The 19,608-nt window shown below is 53.2% G+C and overlaps 1 protein-coding gene and 1 long non-coding RNA gene across 8 annotated transcripts; both read right to left on the bottom strand.

Annotated features, from left to right (window-relative positions):
- Nucleotides 1–57: 57 nt before the first annotated feature.
- TMEM61 (transmembrane protein 61) lies at nucleotides 58–10,425 on the bottom strand. 7 transcript variants are annotated; one of them, XM_072820374.1, is made up of 4 exons: nucleotides 10,109–10,425; nucleotides 8,600–8,661; nucleotides 6,181–6,530; nucleotides 58–485 (listed from the first exon to the last, which is right to left on the bottom strand). In XM_072820374.1, exons 3-4 carry the CDS (start codon nucleotides 6,528–6,530, stop codon nucleotides 221–223), a joined length of 615 nt encoding a protein of 204 aa, XP_072676475.1. In that variant the 5' UTR covers nucleotides 8,600–8,661; nucleotides 10,109–10,425; the 3' UTR covers nucleotides 58–220. The 7 variants fall into 7 exon arrangements, with proteins under 7 accessions (XP_072676475.1, XP_072676472.1, XP_072676473.1 ...); XM_072820371.1 differs by lacking the exon at nucleotides 10,109–10,425 and adding an exon at nucleotides 9,771–10,086 and having other exon boundaries at nucleotides 8,600–8,751; XM_072820372.1 differs by lacking the exon at nucleotides 10,109–10,425 and adding an exon at nucleotides 9,771–10,086 and having other exon boundaries at nucleotides 8,600–8,728.
- A 6,953-nt stretch (nucleotides 10,426–17,378) lies between these two features.
- Nucleotides 17,379–19,288, bottom strand: LOC140630357 (uncharacterized). The gene is made up of 2 exons (XR_012028117.1): nucleotides 19,155–19,288; nucleotides 17,379–17,876 (listed from the first exon to the last, which is right to left on the bottom strand). It is a non-coding gene; the product is annotated as an uncharacterized lncRNA (long non-coding RNA).
- Between the last annotated feature and the right edge of the window lie 320 nt (nucleotides 19,289–19,608).

Here is a 19,608-nt window from a genome sequence, read left to right as displayed (position 1 = left end):
CATCACGTGCGGCAGAAGAACCACCAGCCGGGCCCAGGCACCCAGGGGGTCATGAGAGGTGATCAGATGGGTTTATTCCAAGCCGTCTGTTGCACGGCAATAGGTGACTACAACAGCATTCCGCAACAAAGGGTTGTTGAGTGCCTCCTGTGGACCAGGCGCTGGACTAGCCACCAGAGGCCCAGCCTCTGTCCCCAGCTCCGGAGGCCACGGGGAGCCTTCAAGGTCCCCCCGCTGCGGCCTGAGCCGGGCCGGGGCAGGAGCACCCGGGGCCAGGCACTGTTTGCCCACAGATGCCTTGACCAGCACCAACGATGCTCTCGTAGCTGGGCGGCGGGGGGCACTGGGCCCCCAGCAGGGCATCCCCCGAGGCTCTGTCCTCCAGGCCTTCCTCCACGGGCTGCGCAGGTGGTGTCGGGGGTCCCGCAGCCAGCGGGCAGCACACGGCCTCCTCGTAGGTGGGGACGGCAGCCACCTTTGGGACCCTACAGGAGAAGAAGAGCGGCTGCGGCCAGGGCAAGGGCGAGACCCACCGCGTGCCAGGGAAGGAGCCAGGAAGGCTGAGGCCGGAGAAGACTTCGGGCCCTGGTCCCAACCCTGTGCCCACTCCCCAGTGCCCCGGGTGCACGGCTGAAGCTGGCGCGAGCGGGCTCTGCCGAGCCCAGCCTCCCTCTCTCCCCTCCCCGCCCCACCTGGTTAGCTGTCCACACACGCTGGCGCTGGCTCGTCACGCCGCCTCAGTTGTCCCCGCAGGGGAAGTCCATCCCCCCCCACCGCTGGCCAGTCCCCACTTGTCCTCTGAGACTCCTCTGCTGCGCTTTCTTGACTGGTGCCTCCCCCCAGCGAAGCTCTCACTCCCTGCTCTGGGCTCCCAAGAGCACTGCCCCCCCGCCTCGCTGTCACTGCATTGACCCCCACCAGGTGCCCTCGGTGGGTCGTCCCTTAGGACGAGGTTGGACTTTGAGCATCCAGGGGCTGAGGGCACATCGCCTGGGGACATTTGCAGAAAGACAGAGTGATGGTTCATAGGCAGAAAGACCTCCAGCTTACTGTAATATCCCTCACAAGATCCAGTGTGGTGGCTGCTCAAGGCACGATGGGAGACATCAACCCTCCTGCCCATCTAGACGTTTGAGGCCCCATATGGTAAGTCTGCCAAGTGATTACCTCTGCTTGCATACCTCCAGAGTTGGAGAGCTCACTACCTACTGGGTCAACCACATCTATCTGTAAACAGCCTGACTTTCCTGTGACTCGCCCTCCCTCCAACAAATGAACTACCCTGCAGGGACTTAAGGCAGAGACCGGGGCCCGTGAGGCCTCTCAGACCAGGCCTCACAGGCTAGATTCTAAAAACAGGTTACCTGTACCCCAGCCACAATGCTGATGGCAATGAGGCCGGCCCTCAGTCCTCTCAGAACCCCAGTGGGTCACCTCTGGGGAGGTAATGCTTCTTTCCTTGCCAGGACCCCGGCGGGTGGGAGTGTCACTGACCCTATGTCTGGGCTGTTTCTGCTTTGGAGACGCTGCTGCCAGATACCGGGGTGACCATGTGACCCTGAAGGTGGCTTCCACACCAAGTAGTTTGAGGGCTGGCTAGGAGTCTGGGCACCGGCTAGTTCAACTCTCCACTCTGCCACATTCTTGGTGGAAGATCATGGGCTCAGTAACTCCATTATTCTGAGCCTCAGTTTCCCCATCTATAAAATGAGGACAATAATAGCACCTATGTCACCAGGGCTATGTGAAGATTAGTTGAGATAATATAGGGAAGGAGCACTTAGCACATACTCCATAAACAGGAACCAATAACAAAATCTCAAAAGTCTCTATGCGGAAGGGGTGTGTGGAACAAAGCTTATCACAGATCTCCTGCCATACAGGCTCCAAGAAGCTGTTGCTTGCCCAAGGTCATCAGTCTGGAGCCGTGGGGAAACCCGTCAATCCGCACCAGGGGGTCTGCAGGTCTAGACAGGGGAGGGGCTGATGGCAGGAGGCTGGCCCTGGGAGTCAGAAGAGGTGGTGGAGGGAACTTCACTCTCCAGGCTGGTGGGGGCCCTGCTGGGCACCTGCTGCTGCCCCTCGCGTGAGCTCCCATCCCCCGCCGGGGACAAGGCCCTTCTCTGGACAATATGTCTTCTTAGGCCGAGACAATCACAGCCCTCAGAGTGACCCACTAGGGCGGTGGGCTTGCTGCTCCAGTCACAGGGTCATGGAACAGGCCTGTGGGGAGCCTAGGGCTGACCCTCAGCCTGTGTGCCAGCCTGATGGAGGGCACCAGCCAGGAGCCAAATGTGGGCCCCCTGTCCAGTGCTATTGCATGCTCCTCTCACAGACCCTCCTCCTCTGCAAGAGACCCAGGAGCCCTGCAGGTGAGGAAGCTGAAGAGGGGTGTCATTCTCTGAGCTCCCAGGATCCTTTGCATGTGACTGCAGGCAAAGAACATTGCTTCTGGAGGAAAGCAAGCTAGATTCTGTTGTCATCTATTGTGGTGTGACCTAGGCCACGTTCACATGGCCTCTCTGAGCCTCTTTCTCCTCATCTGTAAAACAGGGGTAACGATCCCCTTTTATGGATTCTGGGAGGGGGAAAAATGGAAAAAGCTCTAAATACTCAGAAAAATGTGGGTAATACAGCTTCTGGAGTCCTATGTCTCCTGCCCAGCTCTCTCTCCTCCCAGCCACACTCCTGCTTCACTCTCTTCTCCAAGCCCTGCAGATGTGAGATAGATTTGGGGTATGCCTGGGGAGTCCAGTCAGTTAAGGGTCCTGGGATGGAGCCTGCTTTTCTCTCTGCCTCTGCCACTCTGCCTCTCTGCCACTCCCCCTGCTTGTGCTCTCCCTTTCTCTCTTTCTCTGACAATTAAATAAATAAATAAAATCTTAAAAAAAAAAAAAAAAAAAAAAGATTTGGAGTATGCCTGGGATGGCCCATGCAGGCAACAGCTGGCAGGGCAAGGCACACATACAGGTAAGCTCACCCCATAGCAGGAAGTTTGCTTAGAGGGCAGATGTGGAGTGGCCCTCATGCCACCTGCTGCTGCCTTAGGAGCCAGCAGGGCCCAGCCAGCCCCAAGTCCCATACCCATGGTCTGGAAATTGGGGAGCTTGAGGCCCCATGCAGGGCGGCCAGATCACACACACTTCCGGACGGAGGCTCCGTTCACAGTGTATTCTGGATACTGCACCCTGCAAGTGTGTGAGAGGGGCCTGTCCCCATGGTCCCCAGGTGCAGCAAGTTTCACTGAGGCTGGGCCTTGTCCCACTCTCTGGAGCCCTGTGGGGGCAGGAGACCCGTACCTGGCGTTGCCTCTTCCACCCTTCAGCTGAGTCAGGCAACCACAGGAGGGAGAGGGAAAGGGATGTGGATGAAATACTATTTGCCCAATGTGTAAATTCCCTAATCTGTGTCATGTTTGTGACAAGCCAGGGGGCCTGGCTCTCAGCCATTGTACAGATAGGTAAAGGTCACACATCAGCTAAGCAACAAAGCCCCAGACCCCTCTGATTGCAAAGTTCAAGCCAACTGTACCTATCACCTGTCTTCCTACCCCAGGCCCTCCTCTCTCCACACCTGAGCTCTGTCATCTGTAAAATGGGTCTAATCCTCAGGCTTACCTCGTATGGTTGAGGCTCACACGGTTAGTGGGCGCCAGAGCGCACTGCAAGCCGCAAAGCACAGTCTCACACACAGCAGCAGAGCTAAGTGTGCGTGAACCTTGCAGTGCATCTACTTCCCCATCTATCAACTCATCCGAGCCTCTCGGCAATCACAGGGGAAAGTTCTGTCAGGGTCAGACGACAGATGAAGAATTAGGCATGGTTCAGGGAGTCCCAAGTAACACGCTCAAGGACACACGGCTTATAAAAGGAAGAGCGGACGCTGAAACCCTCATGTCTGAGTAGACCGAGGCTGTTTCTGCTGAGCTCGCTGAGGGTGGGGGCCCTGGGAGGCCTGCCGTCCACACCAGCACAGTGGCCTCCCCATGGGGGACAGAGGCTCCCGAGCAGCAGGGCCCGGTGAGGTCAGCTTCAGGGACCGGAGAGTCATCGATAAAAGCAGCCTCCTGACACCCAGCCTTCCTAGTTCTGAACCTAAGGCTTGGGTCTCTGAAGCTGGTGGGCCATGAGCACCCTCCGAGCTGGGCTTCCTCCTGCCCCTGCTGGAGATGAAGACCAACTGGCCCCACCTGACACACACTACGATGGCCCCGACGCTGTTGAGTCAACACGGCTGTGTGTACAGACAACACCCTCCCCGAGCAGTCAGCCCAGGCGGGGCGAGGAGAGACAGCTTGCCGTCCAGAGCACCCTGAGGGTTGGCCTGGTTCCAGTCAACCACCGACTTGCTGTGTGACCAGGTAGGTCCTGGGGCTCTCTGAGGCCCAGGCTTTTCATCTGAGAAGGGAGAGGATTGGCTGGAGAGTCCCCGAGGCCCTGCCCTGTCCTCTCACAGTTGGGTCAAACCAAGGCCAGACCATTGTACTACATGGCCCCTCGTGAATACTCTATTGTCTCTGACTTCAGGGAGTTACAGGCCACATTCTTGAACTCAGAATACATTCTCCCCCTCACTAAGGGGTCAAGGGTGTCCAGGTCCCAGGCCAGCTCATAAAGCCTTGGCTTAGCCCCTCATACACCAAAATCCAGTGCTTACAGGCTGGGCTGGGAGCATGCAAGCTCGGCAGCCAGCAGGCTCAGCCACTTTCCGGCTGGATACTCCTCACCCTCTTCTTCTAGAAACAGCAACAGTAATTGTTACGTTGTAGGCAGACAGGACTGGAGATGGATGCAGGCCAGGGAGATGGGCACATCCCATACCTGACTGAATGAATAAATACGTAACAAGTACACATGTAACGCAGGCATTCTCCACAGGGCAAAAAGTGGGTTCTTGGTATCTTGGTGATCCCCTGTTTATGGATATAATACAGATATACATACAGAGCAAACAAATAGTATATCGGTGGTATGAACATTTCATGGAGGTGGGTAGAGGATTAAGGGGAAAAAATGCCTAAAAAAGTTTCCTTAGAGGGAGCGATAATTTTTCAAAGGTTGAGAAATATGGTCTTAATGCAAGATTTTTTTCTCCACCCCCATCCTGCCCCTGGGGCCTTTGCACAGGCTCTTCTGCCTTCCTAAACTGCCTCTCTCTACCCTATCCACTTGAGGAAAAGTCACATTTACTGTGTGCCAGGCGCTGGGCTAAGTCCTACACATGCGTGTCCCCTGAGCTAGGGAGCAGTGAGAGCAGACTCTGGGTTCAGGTCCTGACTGAGGGGCGCTAGCTGGGTATGCTTGGGCGAGTTATCCCATGACTTGGGGCTTCAGCGGTCTCCTCTATAAATGGAATACAGTACCCACTTAAGAGAACTGCTGTAAAAACAAAATGAATAAATATATAAAAAGCACTTAGAACAGCATCGGGCACGGGGTGAATACAGGTGTTTGCTGTGACTGTGCTGTACTTACTTTAGGTGACGGTGGCATCCCTTTAGATGAGGGTGGCACCCCCTTTAGATGAGGCTCAGCAGGGTGGCATCATCTACTTTCTTACTTGATAGTTAGTGACAGAACCAGGAAAGGATCCCAGGAGGTTTGATTCCTGTGCCTGGGCTTTTTACCCCTATGCTCTTCTGCCCCATACTATGCTGAGCTCAATTGCCACCTCCTCCAGGAAACCTTCCTGGATTTCTCCTCATCTCCATAGGACCGTATCTGCCCCTCTCTGACAGCTCTAACTACCTTGATTTGTCAAAGTCTGTTAAAGGCTTTAAAATCCTCCAAGACTGGGGTGCCTGGGTGGCTCAGTAGGTTAAGCATCTGCCTTTGGCTCAGGTCATGATCCTGGGGTCCTGGGATTGAGTCCCGCATCAGGCTCCCTGCTCGGTGTGGAGTCTGTTTCTCCCTCTCCCTCTGCCTGTCATTCTGCCTACTTGTGTGTTTTTTTTCTCTCTGTCAAATAATAAATAAAAATCTTTTTAAAAATGAATAAATAAAGTAATTAATTAATAAAATAAACTCCTCCAAGACTATGCTGATCAGCCTCCAGATCCCCAGAACATAGGCCAGGCCTGGTCTGGAGGAGAAACTCCATGAGAATTTGCTACACAAATGCCCAACAGGTGACAGTGCCTTATTCCCCACCCCACCCATCACCTCCACCTGCCCCGCTGACCTGTAGCTCTCCTTCTCCGAGGGCTCCACAGTGAGATAGTACAGGTCCCTGGAGAGGTGATACGGGTCCCGTCGGGGAGGCCCCCGGGTGCTGACCTTGATGGACCACAGCAGGCCGAGGAGTAGTAGCAGGCCGCCTGCGCCGCAGCAGAAGAAGCTGACCGACCTGAGCAGGGGGTTCGGGGCCTCGGGCATGGGGTGCCCAGTGGGTGCAGCTGGCTGGCCAGGCTGAGTACCTGCATCTCCTTCACTCCACCAAGCAAAGCATAGGGTCCCAGCTACCAGAAGCACCGTGCCGCTGACTGTCATGCAGTAGCGGAGTGTGGAGGCTGCTCGGCTCACATCACACATCTGAACACAGAAAAGGGCAGAGAGGAATAAAATGGGCCATGAGAGAGGCCTGCTGGGGGACTGGAGACCCTGTGTGGAGTCCTCCCTAGAGATCACTGTGTAACCTGGACAGGTCATGTGGCTCCTCTGTGCCTCAGTTCTTCTCATCTGTAAAATGGAGATGATATTCCCAAGTTGGCAGGGCTGTTTCAGAGGTCACAGAGAACGTGTCCCAGGTTCTGAGCACCACGGGTGGGACCCAGCAGGAGCTCAGTTAGTGTGGTTCTGCTCACTCCCGGCTCCCCAGGCCTCACAGGTCCCATCAGCCTGGTGGGTAGGACTCCCTGTGCACCCCACTCCCCACCCCAGCCCCATCTACTATAGGCCAGGAGGGAAGGGTGGAACACTTCCTGGGCCCACCGGGCCTCCAGGGGTGGGACTTGCGGGTTATGCAGTGCCTCACGTCCCTGTCACAATCCCGAGAGGTCACAATCCCAAGAGGTCGATACTTCCTCCAACCAGCAGAGGTAACCACAGACCCAAGGCAGGTAAAGGAGCAAGAGTGAAAGGGGGCACTGAGGAGCCCCACGCTCAAATCCACGACATGAAGCCCCTCTGTGCAAAAAGATGACCTCTATGGCCTTATTTGTAATGGTCCTACTTTGGAGAAAGCCTCAATGCCCAACTACAGGGAACTGGTGAGTAAACCATGGCACACCCTCCGGATGGAACATTATTAACCCGTTTGAGAAAACAAGCTTGGCACCAAAGTTTAACAACTATAGGGGGACATGCATGTATCTTCCTTTTTTCAGCTTAGTGTGGCAAATGCTGCTTAGTGTATTATCTCCATCAGGTCAAGAAAAAATGCACAGAGAAAACAAAAACTGGGAAAAAATTTGGCCCCAGATCATGCAGACAGGAAGGGATTAAACCCACATCCATGTCATCCTCAAAGCCAACCTCTAGGCCATTGTACACGTTGTTCTCTCTGTCTGGTCACTTGCCATCATCTCCCTTCAAAGACTCAGCTTGGCCCTCACCCAAGAAGCCTTCACTTACACACCATGTCCCCGGGGCCTCCTTGGATCACAGCATTTCTGTGTGTTTAACTTCTCCTCTGCTTGTCCTCCCCACCAGACAGTGAGCACCCTGAGGACAGGGTCCATACTGGCCCCACTCACGGCTAGATCCCCCAGGTGCCTAGCACACAGTAGCTGCTCAATACACATTTGTGGGAGAATTTCTCCCTGCCCTTAAATGAGGGAAAGAGGTACTGAGTAAACACCTGCTATGTGCAAAGCCTCCCTCCCAGCTGAGAGGAGCTAGGAGAAAGGAGGGAACACAGGATTCCAGCCATGAAGTGGAGGCCTGGCTCTGGTCCCTCACTCTGCAGCTCTGGGGTAACCTTACCAACTGCCCCGGGCCTGTTCCCTTATCCTTATAAAGGGCAGGTTCTTTAACAGGCCTTTAGAAGTTAAAGAGACACAGTGTCCTCTTCCAAAATCTGAGTCAGTGAAAAGCAGGGGCTGGGGAACTCAGAGACTCTAGACTTCTGTGATCAACAATGTCTTCCAAATAGGGGCTCACCCAGCCAAGCGTGCTGTGTCCAAATGATGCCCTGCTGTGCAGCCATTCAAAGGCGTGCTCCTAGGGAAGCTGAGGGCCATGGTAAAATGTTCAAGATCTAGTAGGTGAATGGGCACCTGGGCGGCTCAGTCAGTTAAGAGGCTGGCTCTTGGTTTTGGCTAAAGTAATGATCTCAGGGTCTTAGGATCGAGCTCCGCATCAGGCTCTGCACTTAGCGGGGAATCTGCTTAAGATTCTCTCTCCTTCTTCCCCTATTCCTACCCCCACTCATGCTCTCTCTCTCTCTCTCTCAAATAAATAAATAAATCTTTAAAAGAAAGATCTAGTAGGTGAAGCTTTAGACTTCAAATATGTTCCCAAATGTGTTTAAAAACACATGTGTACACGTGAGAAAAAAAAGAATGTATACATGTAACAGAGGTGCTCTAGGAGTGGACCCCAAATCTTTCTGAGCCCCCAGACCACCAGAAGCAAATAGACAAGTGTCATGCATAAATTACCTGCTGTTGTCTTCCTGTCGGTCTGGCTGTGGGGCAAGTGCCTCCTGTCTCTCGCTCAAGGCCTTTGTGTGAAGGGAGGAAAAGAACCTGACTACTCCTCCTCCAAAGTGAGACGACAGCTAGGAGAGGCTGTCAAGAGCTGCAGAAATCAGCTTGGAAAAACAATTTAAAAACCCACAGCAAATCAATAAGTTAATAACCCCTCGCCTCTGTATCCCAGCACCTCTGTACACTCCCCATGGAGGTGGGTATCAGGGCAGGGAAAGAAATTCCTGTTTTGCAAGCGAAGAGACCTAGCTCAAAAAGGTGAAGGGCTTTGCTGGAAGCCAGAAACTGCTGTGCTTCTCAACACTTGAGGAACTTGCTCCTGCAAAAGGTAACTTAAGAGGCTCTTAAACGTCTATAAAAGCAATAGTTGCCCCTTGTGAGAAAACTGCAGAAGAGTATAAAAACGCAAAATATGAATCATCATTAATCCTGCCCCTCAGAGGCACTTGATGGGATGAGCACTGGGTGTTATGCTATATGTTGGCAAACTGAACTCCAATACAAAAAAATGAAGTAAAAAAATTAATCCTGCCCCTCAGAGATGAAGATGATCTGCATGTGGGATGTTCCCTTTCCATTTCTCCCTCAGCCTACATCCATGATGATGGCGGAAGCAGACATGTACTGGGCATTTACATGGGCTGGGAAGCACACAGGGCTTTACAGGTGTCCCCTGACTTAATCCTCACAACAGCACCATGGAGCTTCGAAGGTGACAGCTTGCCTGAGGTCAGTGCTAAATTTGAATCCAGTCCTGGGGTCTGGGGACCTCATCCTGGGGGACCTTCTGTCCCCATCCAGGGCCTTAATTTCATAGCTCCCCCTTCAAGACCCAGTCCAAACACCAACCACCTCCTCCCAGAAGCCTATCTGCTGCTGCTACCCCCAGCTCCCACCCACCAGATAAAGCTCTTCTCTGCACCAGATTGATCACTCTAACTATGGCCATTCTATTAGCTCTGTGACCTTGACGCTGCTCGGCATCCCCGAGCTCAAATTCTGCGTCCCAGGGAAGGGCAAGTTGTAAAGATGAAGCGACAAGATGGCCAGCTGTCGGCAAAGCTTGGTGACACAGACAGAGCCGGACAAGAGCGGACACTGGCTCTAACACTGGGCAATTTACCTGGCTTCCCCTTGCCTCCGCATCCTCTTCTGTAAGGCGGGGGTGCTCACACCGCCCGCGCAACCAGCAAGAGGACTCCAGGGGCCACTCTTCTGCAGGAGCTAAGCCGCCCGACCAGGAAGTGGCCAAACCATCCCAATCAAGTGCCGAGTAAGCTGAGGCCTGACCGCCAAGCCCGAGGCCACCGGCTTGTTGGAACTCAGGAAGGGGCCCGGGTGTCCCCTCCGCACCGCCTAGCCACGTAGTCAAGGTGAAGAGAAGCGGTTGGGGCTGGGGCCGCGCTAGGAGGAGCCTAGATGCTCCGGAAGGAGGGAAAGAGGTAAGCAGCCCGCACCCACCTCGGAGCAGGCCGGCGGGCGCGGGGGCGCGGGGGGCGCGGGGCGCAGGGCGGCGGCGCGGTCCGGCTCGGCCGCCCCAGGGACCCCCGCCCTCGCGCCCTGCACGCTCCCAGGTCCTGGTCCCGGGCTGTCCGGGGCCTCGGCTCCCGCCCAGAGGAGCGAAGTCGGATGCACCCGCGCGCCGGGGCTGCGATCCCCGCGGGGCCCTGCGAGCTCGGGGCGCCCGGGGCCGAGGGGCGTGCGGAGCCCGCCTCCCCCGCTTCTGCTCGGGCCGGGGTCGCCGTCCGCCCCGCCCCGCCTCGCCTCGCCCCGATCCCGGGCCGGGCCGGTCTGTCGGGCGGAGACGCCCCGGGCCTGGGTGGGGCGCCCCAGGTGCCGCCCGCCCCGCCCCGCCCCGCCCCGCCCGCCCGCCCTCAAGGCGGCAGCGCCAGCGGGAGGGCGGGGCCGAGGGTTCCCGGCCCGGAGCGGCGGGGCCCGCGGTGGGTGGCGGCGACGTCCCGCCCGCAGCCCTAGGGGCAGGCTGGAGCCCAGCCGACGCCGACGCCGGCCCGCCCCCTCCCAGAGCCCCGATGCTCCTCCGAGGGGCCCTATGCGTGCTGAGCCCACGCCTCCTCGCTCTCGTCCCACAGCAAGAGAAACGGAGGCCCAAAGAGGGTTTGCCGAGTACTCCCTGGGACTAACTGGCTTTGGCTTCTCAGAGGACCCCTCTTAGAGCAAGCCCTGCCTGCAGGACCTCACGTTCAGCGCTTCCCCCCAGCCCCTATAGGAGGCCGCAGCCCCAGCCCCGAGAGGCTGGCAACAGGGGGCTTGGGAGCAGGGACCCCATCTACTGTGTCACCTAAGCTCTCTGAACCTTCTTCCTCCTGTGTCCAAGGAGGGCTGATGATTCCAAGTCACAGGTCTTCTGAGACTGAATGAGTTCAGCTGTGCAGGTTAAGTGCGAGGCCATTTAACAACTGCAGGTTAAAGGCAGTTTGGGGTGGGGGAACAGGTGATTTAGGAGTCTGCAGGGAGGGTGAGCGGTGTGTGAGTGGCCAAGTCTTCTGTGGGAGGACTCCTGAGCTGTCCTGGGTGTGTGTGGGGGGTGGGGGGGATGGGGAGCAGCATCCAGGCTGAAGGAGCAGCCTGTGCAAGCCAGGTCGAAAACACAGGCTGCTTAAACCTTCACAAAATTCAGGCAGGTCAAAAGGAGCCAGTTCCTGGACTAGCTAGGCTCTGGGTTTTGTTTCTGTCTTTTCCTGCTGCTCCAACAAGCCAGGAGACTGGGCCAGACTCCCCTTCAACCACAGCTAAGGCTTCCCACTGAGCTGGTGGTGACCAACTGTCCTCCCAGCCCAGGGACACAGAAGGTCAGAGCAGCCTGTCCAGTTGAGATCTAAAGCTCCGAGAGAGGAAGCACTGCCTCAGAGTCACAGAGCAGATCTGTGGCAGGGGCCAGCCCCCAATTCCTAAACTGTCACCAAGGAAATAAGCCATCCATGAGCATTAGTGCTCTCTGAGCACAGACCCTCTGACGAGTAGGTCCTTTTCATCTTGGCTACACATGAGTCTCAGATAACCAAAGCTCAGAGAAGCTCGCATAAACACGGAGTTCAGAATCTCTGAGCTGAGACAAGAAGCAGGGAGACCTCAAACCAGGACCTTCTTCAGCTTTGCTGTTCTGTCTGGAGGTGGGGACAAGCCCATGGGGACCAGAGGCCACCAGCAGGCCTCTTGGTGCCCTCGTGGACTTGCTTAGGGGGAGAGATAAGAGTGGAAACCTGAGGCCAGAAAACTGCCAGCCCTACTCACTGCTGCAGAGGCAGGCACCCATGCAGGGCACAGGCCTCTCACTGATCAGGACCCACCTACTCCGCCGTCCCTTGGCCTCTAGGCCTGGAGGTGAGTCACAGGCTGGTGAGGCGGAGGTCCCTGCCTGGGCACACCTGCTTTCAACTGAGTCCCGGGGCCCAGGCTGGACACCAGGCTTACAACTGAGTCCCGGGGCCCAGGCTGGACACCAGGCCTTGGAGTTGGACAGGTTGTGGCTTTTGTCCCAACTCAGCCACCCCCAGGTGGGAAGACCTTGGCCACATCCTTCTCTTGAAGCTGCTGTTCCTTTCTCTATGAAGTGGAGAGCACGGCACCTGCTTTCCGAGGTGGCTATGAGGGTTAATGAAGATCTTACCCCTAAGAAGCTGGCCCAGGTGCAAGCTTGTGTGGCATCATGGCTCTATTTGTGAATCTCCTCTAGTTGATGGTGACCTCCCTGAGGGCAAGGACCAGACACGGCTTGGCTTAGGACCCAGCAGGGGCTGGGACCAGATGCTGATAGGAACCCAGGGATCTGACCTAGGTCTGCCTTCGTCTTCCTCTTCTTCACGTTTGGGAATTCTGGTCCCAGCCCCCATGGGTCCTAAGTCAAGCCATGTCTGGTCCTTCAACCAGCCAGGGCACCATGGTGGGTCCTGCAGTCTTGGCTGGCTCGTAGACCCTTCCTGAACCTCTCACTTTCCTGGGCACCAGCTGGGCAAACTCACAGGAGAAAATCCATCACCAGCTGCCTCAAAGGGGTGGAGAAGCAGGCTACCACTTGTACCCACTTATTACCTGTCACCAACCATCTGCTTTTCTCATTTTTTTTTCTTTTTCAGTTTTTATTTACTTATTCACGAGAGACAGAAAGAGAGGCAGAGACACAGGCAGAGGGAGAAGCAGGTTCCCTGCAGGGAGCCCAATGTGGGACTCGATCTCAGGACCCCGGGATCACGACCTGAGCCGAAGGCAGATGCTCGACCACTGAGCCACCTAGGCGCCTCTGCTTTTCCCATTTAGCTGTCACCTGAGCTAAGTCTTTAAGGCTGAGTGAGAATGCCTTGCCCAGGATTACATAGCTAGTAAGTGCAGGAGAGAGGGGTGGGGAGAGGATGTGCCAAAACGCACATAGGTCTGAATCTTCCAGACCCATATGCGCTTTTCCATCTTGGTCATATCATCTCCTCCTCAGTTCTACCCAGGACTGCGGCTCCCACCTCTCCCTGGCCTCCCTCTCTCCAGACTGTCTCCCCTTCATGCTGCAGTAGCCTGAGCTTCCAGACTAGCACCCCAGTCCCTCACCCACCTAAGACTCTCAGTGCTCCCCATTCACCCCAGAATAAGGATCCTGGCTGCTAAGTATCCACCTCTTAACTTCATTTCCTTTGCTCCCCTCAAGCCACTCCTGAACTCACGATCCAGTGTGTTCCAAGCACAGTGCCACCTCTTCGCTTCACCTGGTGAACTCACACACTTCTCTTAAGACTCAGGTCACAGGTCACCTTCTCTGGGGTGACTCTTCCTCAGTGTCCCAAAGCAGAACTAGTCCCTCTCCCAAGCTCCCACAGGACTTTACAGACTCACCCATCATAGTCCCGAGCACGCCAACACAAATAAAACCACATGCCTTCCCTTCTTCTTTTCCAATAAAAAGAAGTAGCTGGACATTGCAGGGAATTTAATTTTTTTTTTTTTATGATAGTCACACAGAGAGAGAGAGGGGGGCAGAGACATAGGCAGAGGGAGAAGCAGGCTCCATGCACCGGGAGCCTGACATGGGATTCGATCCCAGGTCTCCAGGATCGTGCCCTGAGCCAAAGGCAGGCACTAAACCACTGCGCCACCCAGGGATCCCCATTGCAGGGAATTTAGAGTATATCGATAAGCTAAAAGAAATCAGAATATCCCCCTTCACAGATCAGAAAAGTCTCCAGCCCTATGGAAGAAGAAAAACATTTCCCTGAGTACAGCCTCGTCTGTGCAGCTCTGCCCACTTCCTCACCCCTCCCCTCCCACTCCCACCTTTGCAAGCAGGTTGCTTTGGAATCCATGGTCCCAGGTCACATTTGGAGAAGCAATAAGAACTAAGCAGTGGAATCAGACAGGCTTCTTAGAGTCGTTATGAGGATTGCATTAATTATTATATAGTGTGCTTAGCAGTAGGGTGTGGCTCATAGTAAGTGTTAGTAATATTGGCTCTTATTATTATTACTTTATCTGTAAATAAGAAGCCATGAGAGAGTCCATGATCTTCTTGGAAGAGCATCCTCCATCCCTCCTCCACCTCCCGCTTCTAGGACAGAAGTCCAGTATCCCTTTCCAAGACCACCACCTAGAGACAAACAGCCACTGTAACATTTTGACACAACTCTTTTCCAAAAGGGCACATTTGACAAAAATCTGACCATGCATGGCACACCATTGTAATTTTTATTTAACACGATCTGTCATGGATATTTTTCCATATCTCACTGCATTCTGATTATTTTCTTACATATCCAGCTCACCTACTGGCAGCATCTTGTGGGCAGGTGTGGACATCTCATGCCCTGTACCCACTCTCCCACTTCGGTGCCATCTCAAGGCTGGCACACCATAACCCTGCTGGGAACGTAGGTCATGAACAGCTTGGGATGCGCAATGGTGGGTTCTGTTCACTGCCTAGGAGCACAGATCATTTCTATAGGGAGGGAGAAGACTCAGGGGAGACGGGAGCATCCCAGGTTTGGCCAGCAGTGCAGCTACAGCCAGTCAAGGCCAAGGAGTGGGAGCATCTTTAAAGAAGCACATTCTGAGCACATTCCTTAATGTCAAATAGCAACAGGATTCTGAGGTTTGGCTTCATGAAAGAGGGGGTTTAGCCCAGTGTTCTCAACTCAGGGCGATTTTGCTCGCTCTCATCTCTCAGAGGACATCTGGCAATGTATAGAGATATTTTTGGTTTCACAACTGTGGTGGGCCAGGGAATGCTGCCGGCATCTAGTGCATAGAGGCCCAGGGATGCTGCTAAACATCCTGCGGTGCCCCCACAACAAGCAATTATCTATCCCAGGTGTCGAGTGCCAAGAAACCCTGGTTGAGACCGTCTAAATTAGGCCTTGGAGACTGCCTCGTTCAAAGGATTTCAGACAATGTTGCCAGATAGAAGGAAAAATAAATAAATGTGAATATGTAATATAAAGAAATATAAGGGAGAATAAGCCTGAGATTCCAGAAAGTCAGCCCTCTTTTTCTTCGTGTCTTATAAGGTCTCTGCAATTCTTTTTTTTTTAATAATAAATTTATTTTTTATTGGTGTTCAAGGTCTCTGCAATTCTAACATGTAAACTTCTAAAGCAAACTTCGCAGAGCAGGAAAGAGGGGAGCAGGCAGGGACCCTGGCCCCATTCTCAGCCACTCAGAGCAGATGCCCTTCGTGTCAGTTTTTGCTACTAGGGTTCTGAGTCCATTTTTCTTTGGGGGGACAAACCCTGGCGGTGGGAGATGGGTGGAGAAAAGGTTTGAAAGCCACCGATCTGCTTTGATTGTTGTTTTATAGGCCCAGAAAAGGAAAGTGAGTTTCCTGAAGTCACACAGCAAATCTGAAGTACAACAGGAAGCCAGGCACAGACTCCTTATGCCCGCAGCCTCTTTTACCAGTCTCTTAGCCACTATATAGAATCACTGAGGCCTTGGGCTAGGAATCAGGCACTTGGGGTGGGGGACAGGAGTTGGCAAACGATGTCCCACAGATCTGGCTGACTGCCTGTTTTTGTATGGCCTAGAATTAAGAATGGTTTTTATAGTTTTTAATGGTTGGAAAAAATCCAAAGAAAAATATTTCATGATCCCTGAAAAGTTTACGACATTTACATTTTATTTTATTTTTAAGATTTTATTTATTTATTCATAAGAGAATAAGAGAGAGAGGCAGAGACACAGGCAGAGGGAGAAGCAGGCTCCCTGTGGGACTCGATCCCAGGACACCAGGATCACGCCCTGAGCCTAAGGCAGATGCTCAACCACTGAGCCACTCAGGTGCCCCCGAAATTTACATTTTAATGTCTACAAATAAAGTTTTATTGGAACACAGACATGCTCATTCTTTACATGTTACTTTTGTGCTACAGCGTTAGAAGGAAGTATTGTGACAGAAGCTATATGGCTCCCAAAAGCCTAAAATAGTAACTTCTGGGCCTTTACCAAAAATATTTGCCAGTCCCTGCTCAAGCTTCTAGCTCAGCCCTGCCACTACTGTGCTGTGCAATCCTGGGCAAGTGATAGCACCTCTCTGGGCCTCCTCACTTATAAAATAGCGGTAAAATGTCTCCCCATAGATGGATGTTATAATTGTTTTCTATAGTGGCATGACAAATTACCCCAAACTCACCAATTTAAAATAACAACTATTTGTTATCTCATAGTACCATGGGTCAGAAGACCTGGTGGGTTCAACAGGATTCTCTGCTTCGGGCTTTACAAGACCAAAGTCAGGTCAAGGTGCCGGCTGAGCTGGGCTCCTATCTAGGGCTCTGGGGAAGAATCCCGCTTCCAAGCTCATTCAGGTTGTTGCCAGAATCCTGTTCCTTGTGACTGAGGACCAAGGCCCCATTTTCTCTCTGGTGCTCCCACAGGTCCCTCCCTGTTGGACCCTGCCCCGGGGCTCCCTCCACCCCACCTCACCTGTGGAGAACCTCCCTCAGGCCAAATCTGCCTCACACTTTGAATCTCTTCGACTGCCTTTTCTGCTGTCCTGGAAAAGAACCCAACTTTTGAAGGGCTCCTGTGACTAGGTAAGGCTCACCCATCTCTGTCTTCAGGTCCGGGATTAGTAATCTTTTTTTTTTTTTTTTTTAAGATTTTATTTATTTGAGAGAGTGAGAGCAAGAGAAAGCACGTGCATAGGAGCAGGGGGGTTGGGCAGAGGCAGAGGGGAAAGCAGGCTTCCCCTGAGCAGGGAGCCCCATGCGGGGCTCGATCCCAGGACCCCGAGATCATGACCTGAGTCAAAGACAGATGCTTAACCAACTGAGACACCCAGATGCCCCCTGATTATTACTCTTAATCACATCTACAAAATCCCCCTGGCCATGGAACCAGAAGGCGAAGGTCATGAGAGCCATCTGAGAAGGCTGCCCGTCCCAGGTGCTGCGTCAGGGGAGACAGGGCATGTGTGTTATAGATGGGAGCCTGCTTCTCCCTCTGCCTACGTCTCTGCCTCTCTCTCTGTGTGTCTCATAAATAAAAAAATACAGTCTTTAAAATAAATAAATAAATAGGGCAGCCCCATTGGCCCAGTGGTTTAGCCCCGCCTTTGGCCCGGGCTGTGATCCTGGGGACCCAGGATCGAGTCCCATGTCAGGCTCCCTGCATGGAGCCTGCTTCTCCCTCTGCCTGTGTCTCCACCTCTCTCTCTCTCTCTGTCTCTGTCTCTCATGAATAAATAAAATCTTTAAAAAAATAAAAAAATAAAAAAACAAACAAACACAGGTCCATCCAACATCAAAGCTGTATACTTTCTGCCTTTATAACTATATGAAATAGTACAGAGGTCTCTGAACCATTCCCCTCTACAGAGGTCTCTGAACCATTCCCCTCTTAAAATAGTAATTTCTTGACAGCAGCTTCTTCGTCTGTTTTATGTGATATATTCAAAAAGTTCTGGTGCCTGGAAGAGGCTTGACACATAGTAGGTGCTCAATGCATAGTTGTCCAGTGAACGGAGGAAGACGTGGGTGTGGGTGATTTGAGGCGGGTGGGTGAGGTGGCAAATCTCCACCATCCCTGTTGGGTCCACGGTTGTGCCAGACTTGGTGCCAGGATGAATTTTTTACTCTTGGAGCTGGTTCCAGCCACCCTGCAAGGGACGTGCTCTTCCCCTGCGGTCAACCTTGAAAGGCGGGTCATGTCTCTAGCGGCACGTGGGTTCCTGGAATTCCGGGCCTGGGAGACTATTCACGGACAGGCAAGGAGCTGTGTCCTCTGAGTTCCTGTTCTAAAAAAAGAAACTGCTGTCTGTGGGTAAGAAAAGGATTAGGACTTCAAGGCCTCAGCCTCCCTGGAAGACATTTTCTGCCCAACTGAGATGGCCCCAGGCTATTCTGGGGCCTCTGTTCTAGAAGGGCTAAGAATGGCTGGCAGCCTTGGAGCACAGGGGAGATACCCACCCACCCCTGCTTCCATCCGAGGAGGAAATCTTGTCTTGGAGCCAAAACAAAGGGCTGAGAGAGCAAGGACAGTCTGTGGGATGGAGGGCTGGCGACAGCCTTGGCCAGGGGTGACCCCTGGGAGCTTGGGCAGACACATAAAAGGGCTCAGATTCTGGGAAAGAGCCAGCTGTTCCCTCTGCTTCCAGAGATCTTCAGAAAGATACAGCAAGCCTGCCTTTCGATATGATGAAATGGGGTTGGAGGGAAGAGAGCTGCCCTGGCAGACAGCAGAGGATTCTTTGGGTCCTGACTGTGACGTGTGCGGCCTTGGCCAAGTCTCTGCCCCTGTCAGCCTCAGTTTCCCTATCTGTAATAAAAGAATTGGGCGTCCTTTCCAGCTCCTGGACTCTATTCTGGGGCTCAATTCTCTTTCTTCCTTTCCTTGCTCCTCTTATTCTGAAGGACACTAGACCACAGGTTCCCAGACAAGTCTTACAGAAATCCTGGACTCTGATTCTTCATGTCAGTGCTTTCTTTCCAATGGTATATGGAGGCCCTTCTGGTATCACCTACCTCTAACCCAGGATTTCCTGCCTCCTGTGCAAGCCCACTCCCAGCCCTAGTCCCACTCATCCAACAACTGGGCTCCCATAAGAACCTCCCACTTGGCCTTTGCAACCCAAATCACCATCTCTCCCCTACAGTGCCCTGTCTCTCATGGCCAGTGCTCAATGGATGGCACTCTCACTCGCCAGTGGCAGCAAAGCCAGATATCGACAGAAATGCAATCACTCACTGCCTTTTCTGGGCCTGGTTTCTCAACAGTTAAATGAGGGTTGCACTTCACGGTGTCTAAGGCTGCTACAGGCCAGAATGCTCTGATTTTATTCCAAATCTATCATTAGCGTACAAAGTGACCCCGGCCAAGTCCATCTGCTCTGTGACCTGTGTCCACCTCAGTAATTGAGATGGTTGGACCAGATGAGTTTTGGACTAGGAAAAGTGGAAAAAGCACGGATATTGGAGGCAGGAGTGTTAATTATCAGTTCATCTTGTGGCTTTGGGCCAGTCCTTTCCCAGGTTAGGCCAGCTTCTGCTTGCTTCTGATGGGGAAGGTGGCTTACCTGCTGTTCCAGGACCCCTCTCCTCCGCCTATGACATTCTGGAACTCTGGGATTAAGCCTCTTAGGTTATTTAGCTAAAACTCCAGGGTATGTTTATCTCCTCTCATCATTCTGGAAGCTTCCAGATTGTTCTGTGGAACAATTGAAGGTGACTTAGTCACCATGGCTCCCGAGGCAGTTGGAGAAAACTTGGCCAGCAGGAGCTTATATGTCATTATCTTATTTTATTTTAAGATTTTATTTTTAAGTAATCTCTACACCCAATGTGGAACTCAAACCCCAAGATCAAGAGTCACATGTTCCACTGACTGAGCCAACCAGGGGCCCCTACATTTTATTTTAAGTAAAAAAGTTAATATTGCATTCATAGCCCATCTCAAAAGCTCAGCTGATTTTCTAAATTTTACTAAAAGTTCTTAAACATCTACTTAACAAATCACTGAGGATTTCTACA

Source organism: Canis lupus, chromosome 3, assembly GCF_048164855.1.
Source record: "Canis lupus baileyi chromosome 3, mCanLup2.hap1, whole genome shotgun sequence".
Taxonomy (NCBI): Eukaryota; Metazoa; Chordata; class Mammalia; order Carnivora; family Canidae; genus Canis; species Canis lupus.
Note: the sequence above shows the minus strand (reverse complement) of the source record. Positions and strands in the feature narration are given on the sequence as shown.

What these genes read in the sequence shown, in the direction of transcription:
- TMEM61 (XM_072820374.1), bottom strand. Translation starts at nt 6,530, where the DNA reads ATGTGTGATGTGAGCCGAGCAGCCTCCACACTCCGCTACTGCATGACA. An exon ending in TCGGAGAAGGAGAGCTACAG is followed by an intron (nt 486 to 6,180) that starts GTCAGCGGGGCA and finishes CTTCTCCTGTAG; the next exon opens with GGTCCCAAAGGTGGCTGCCG.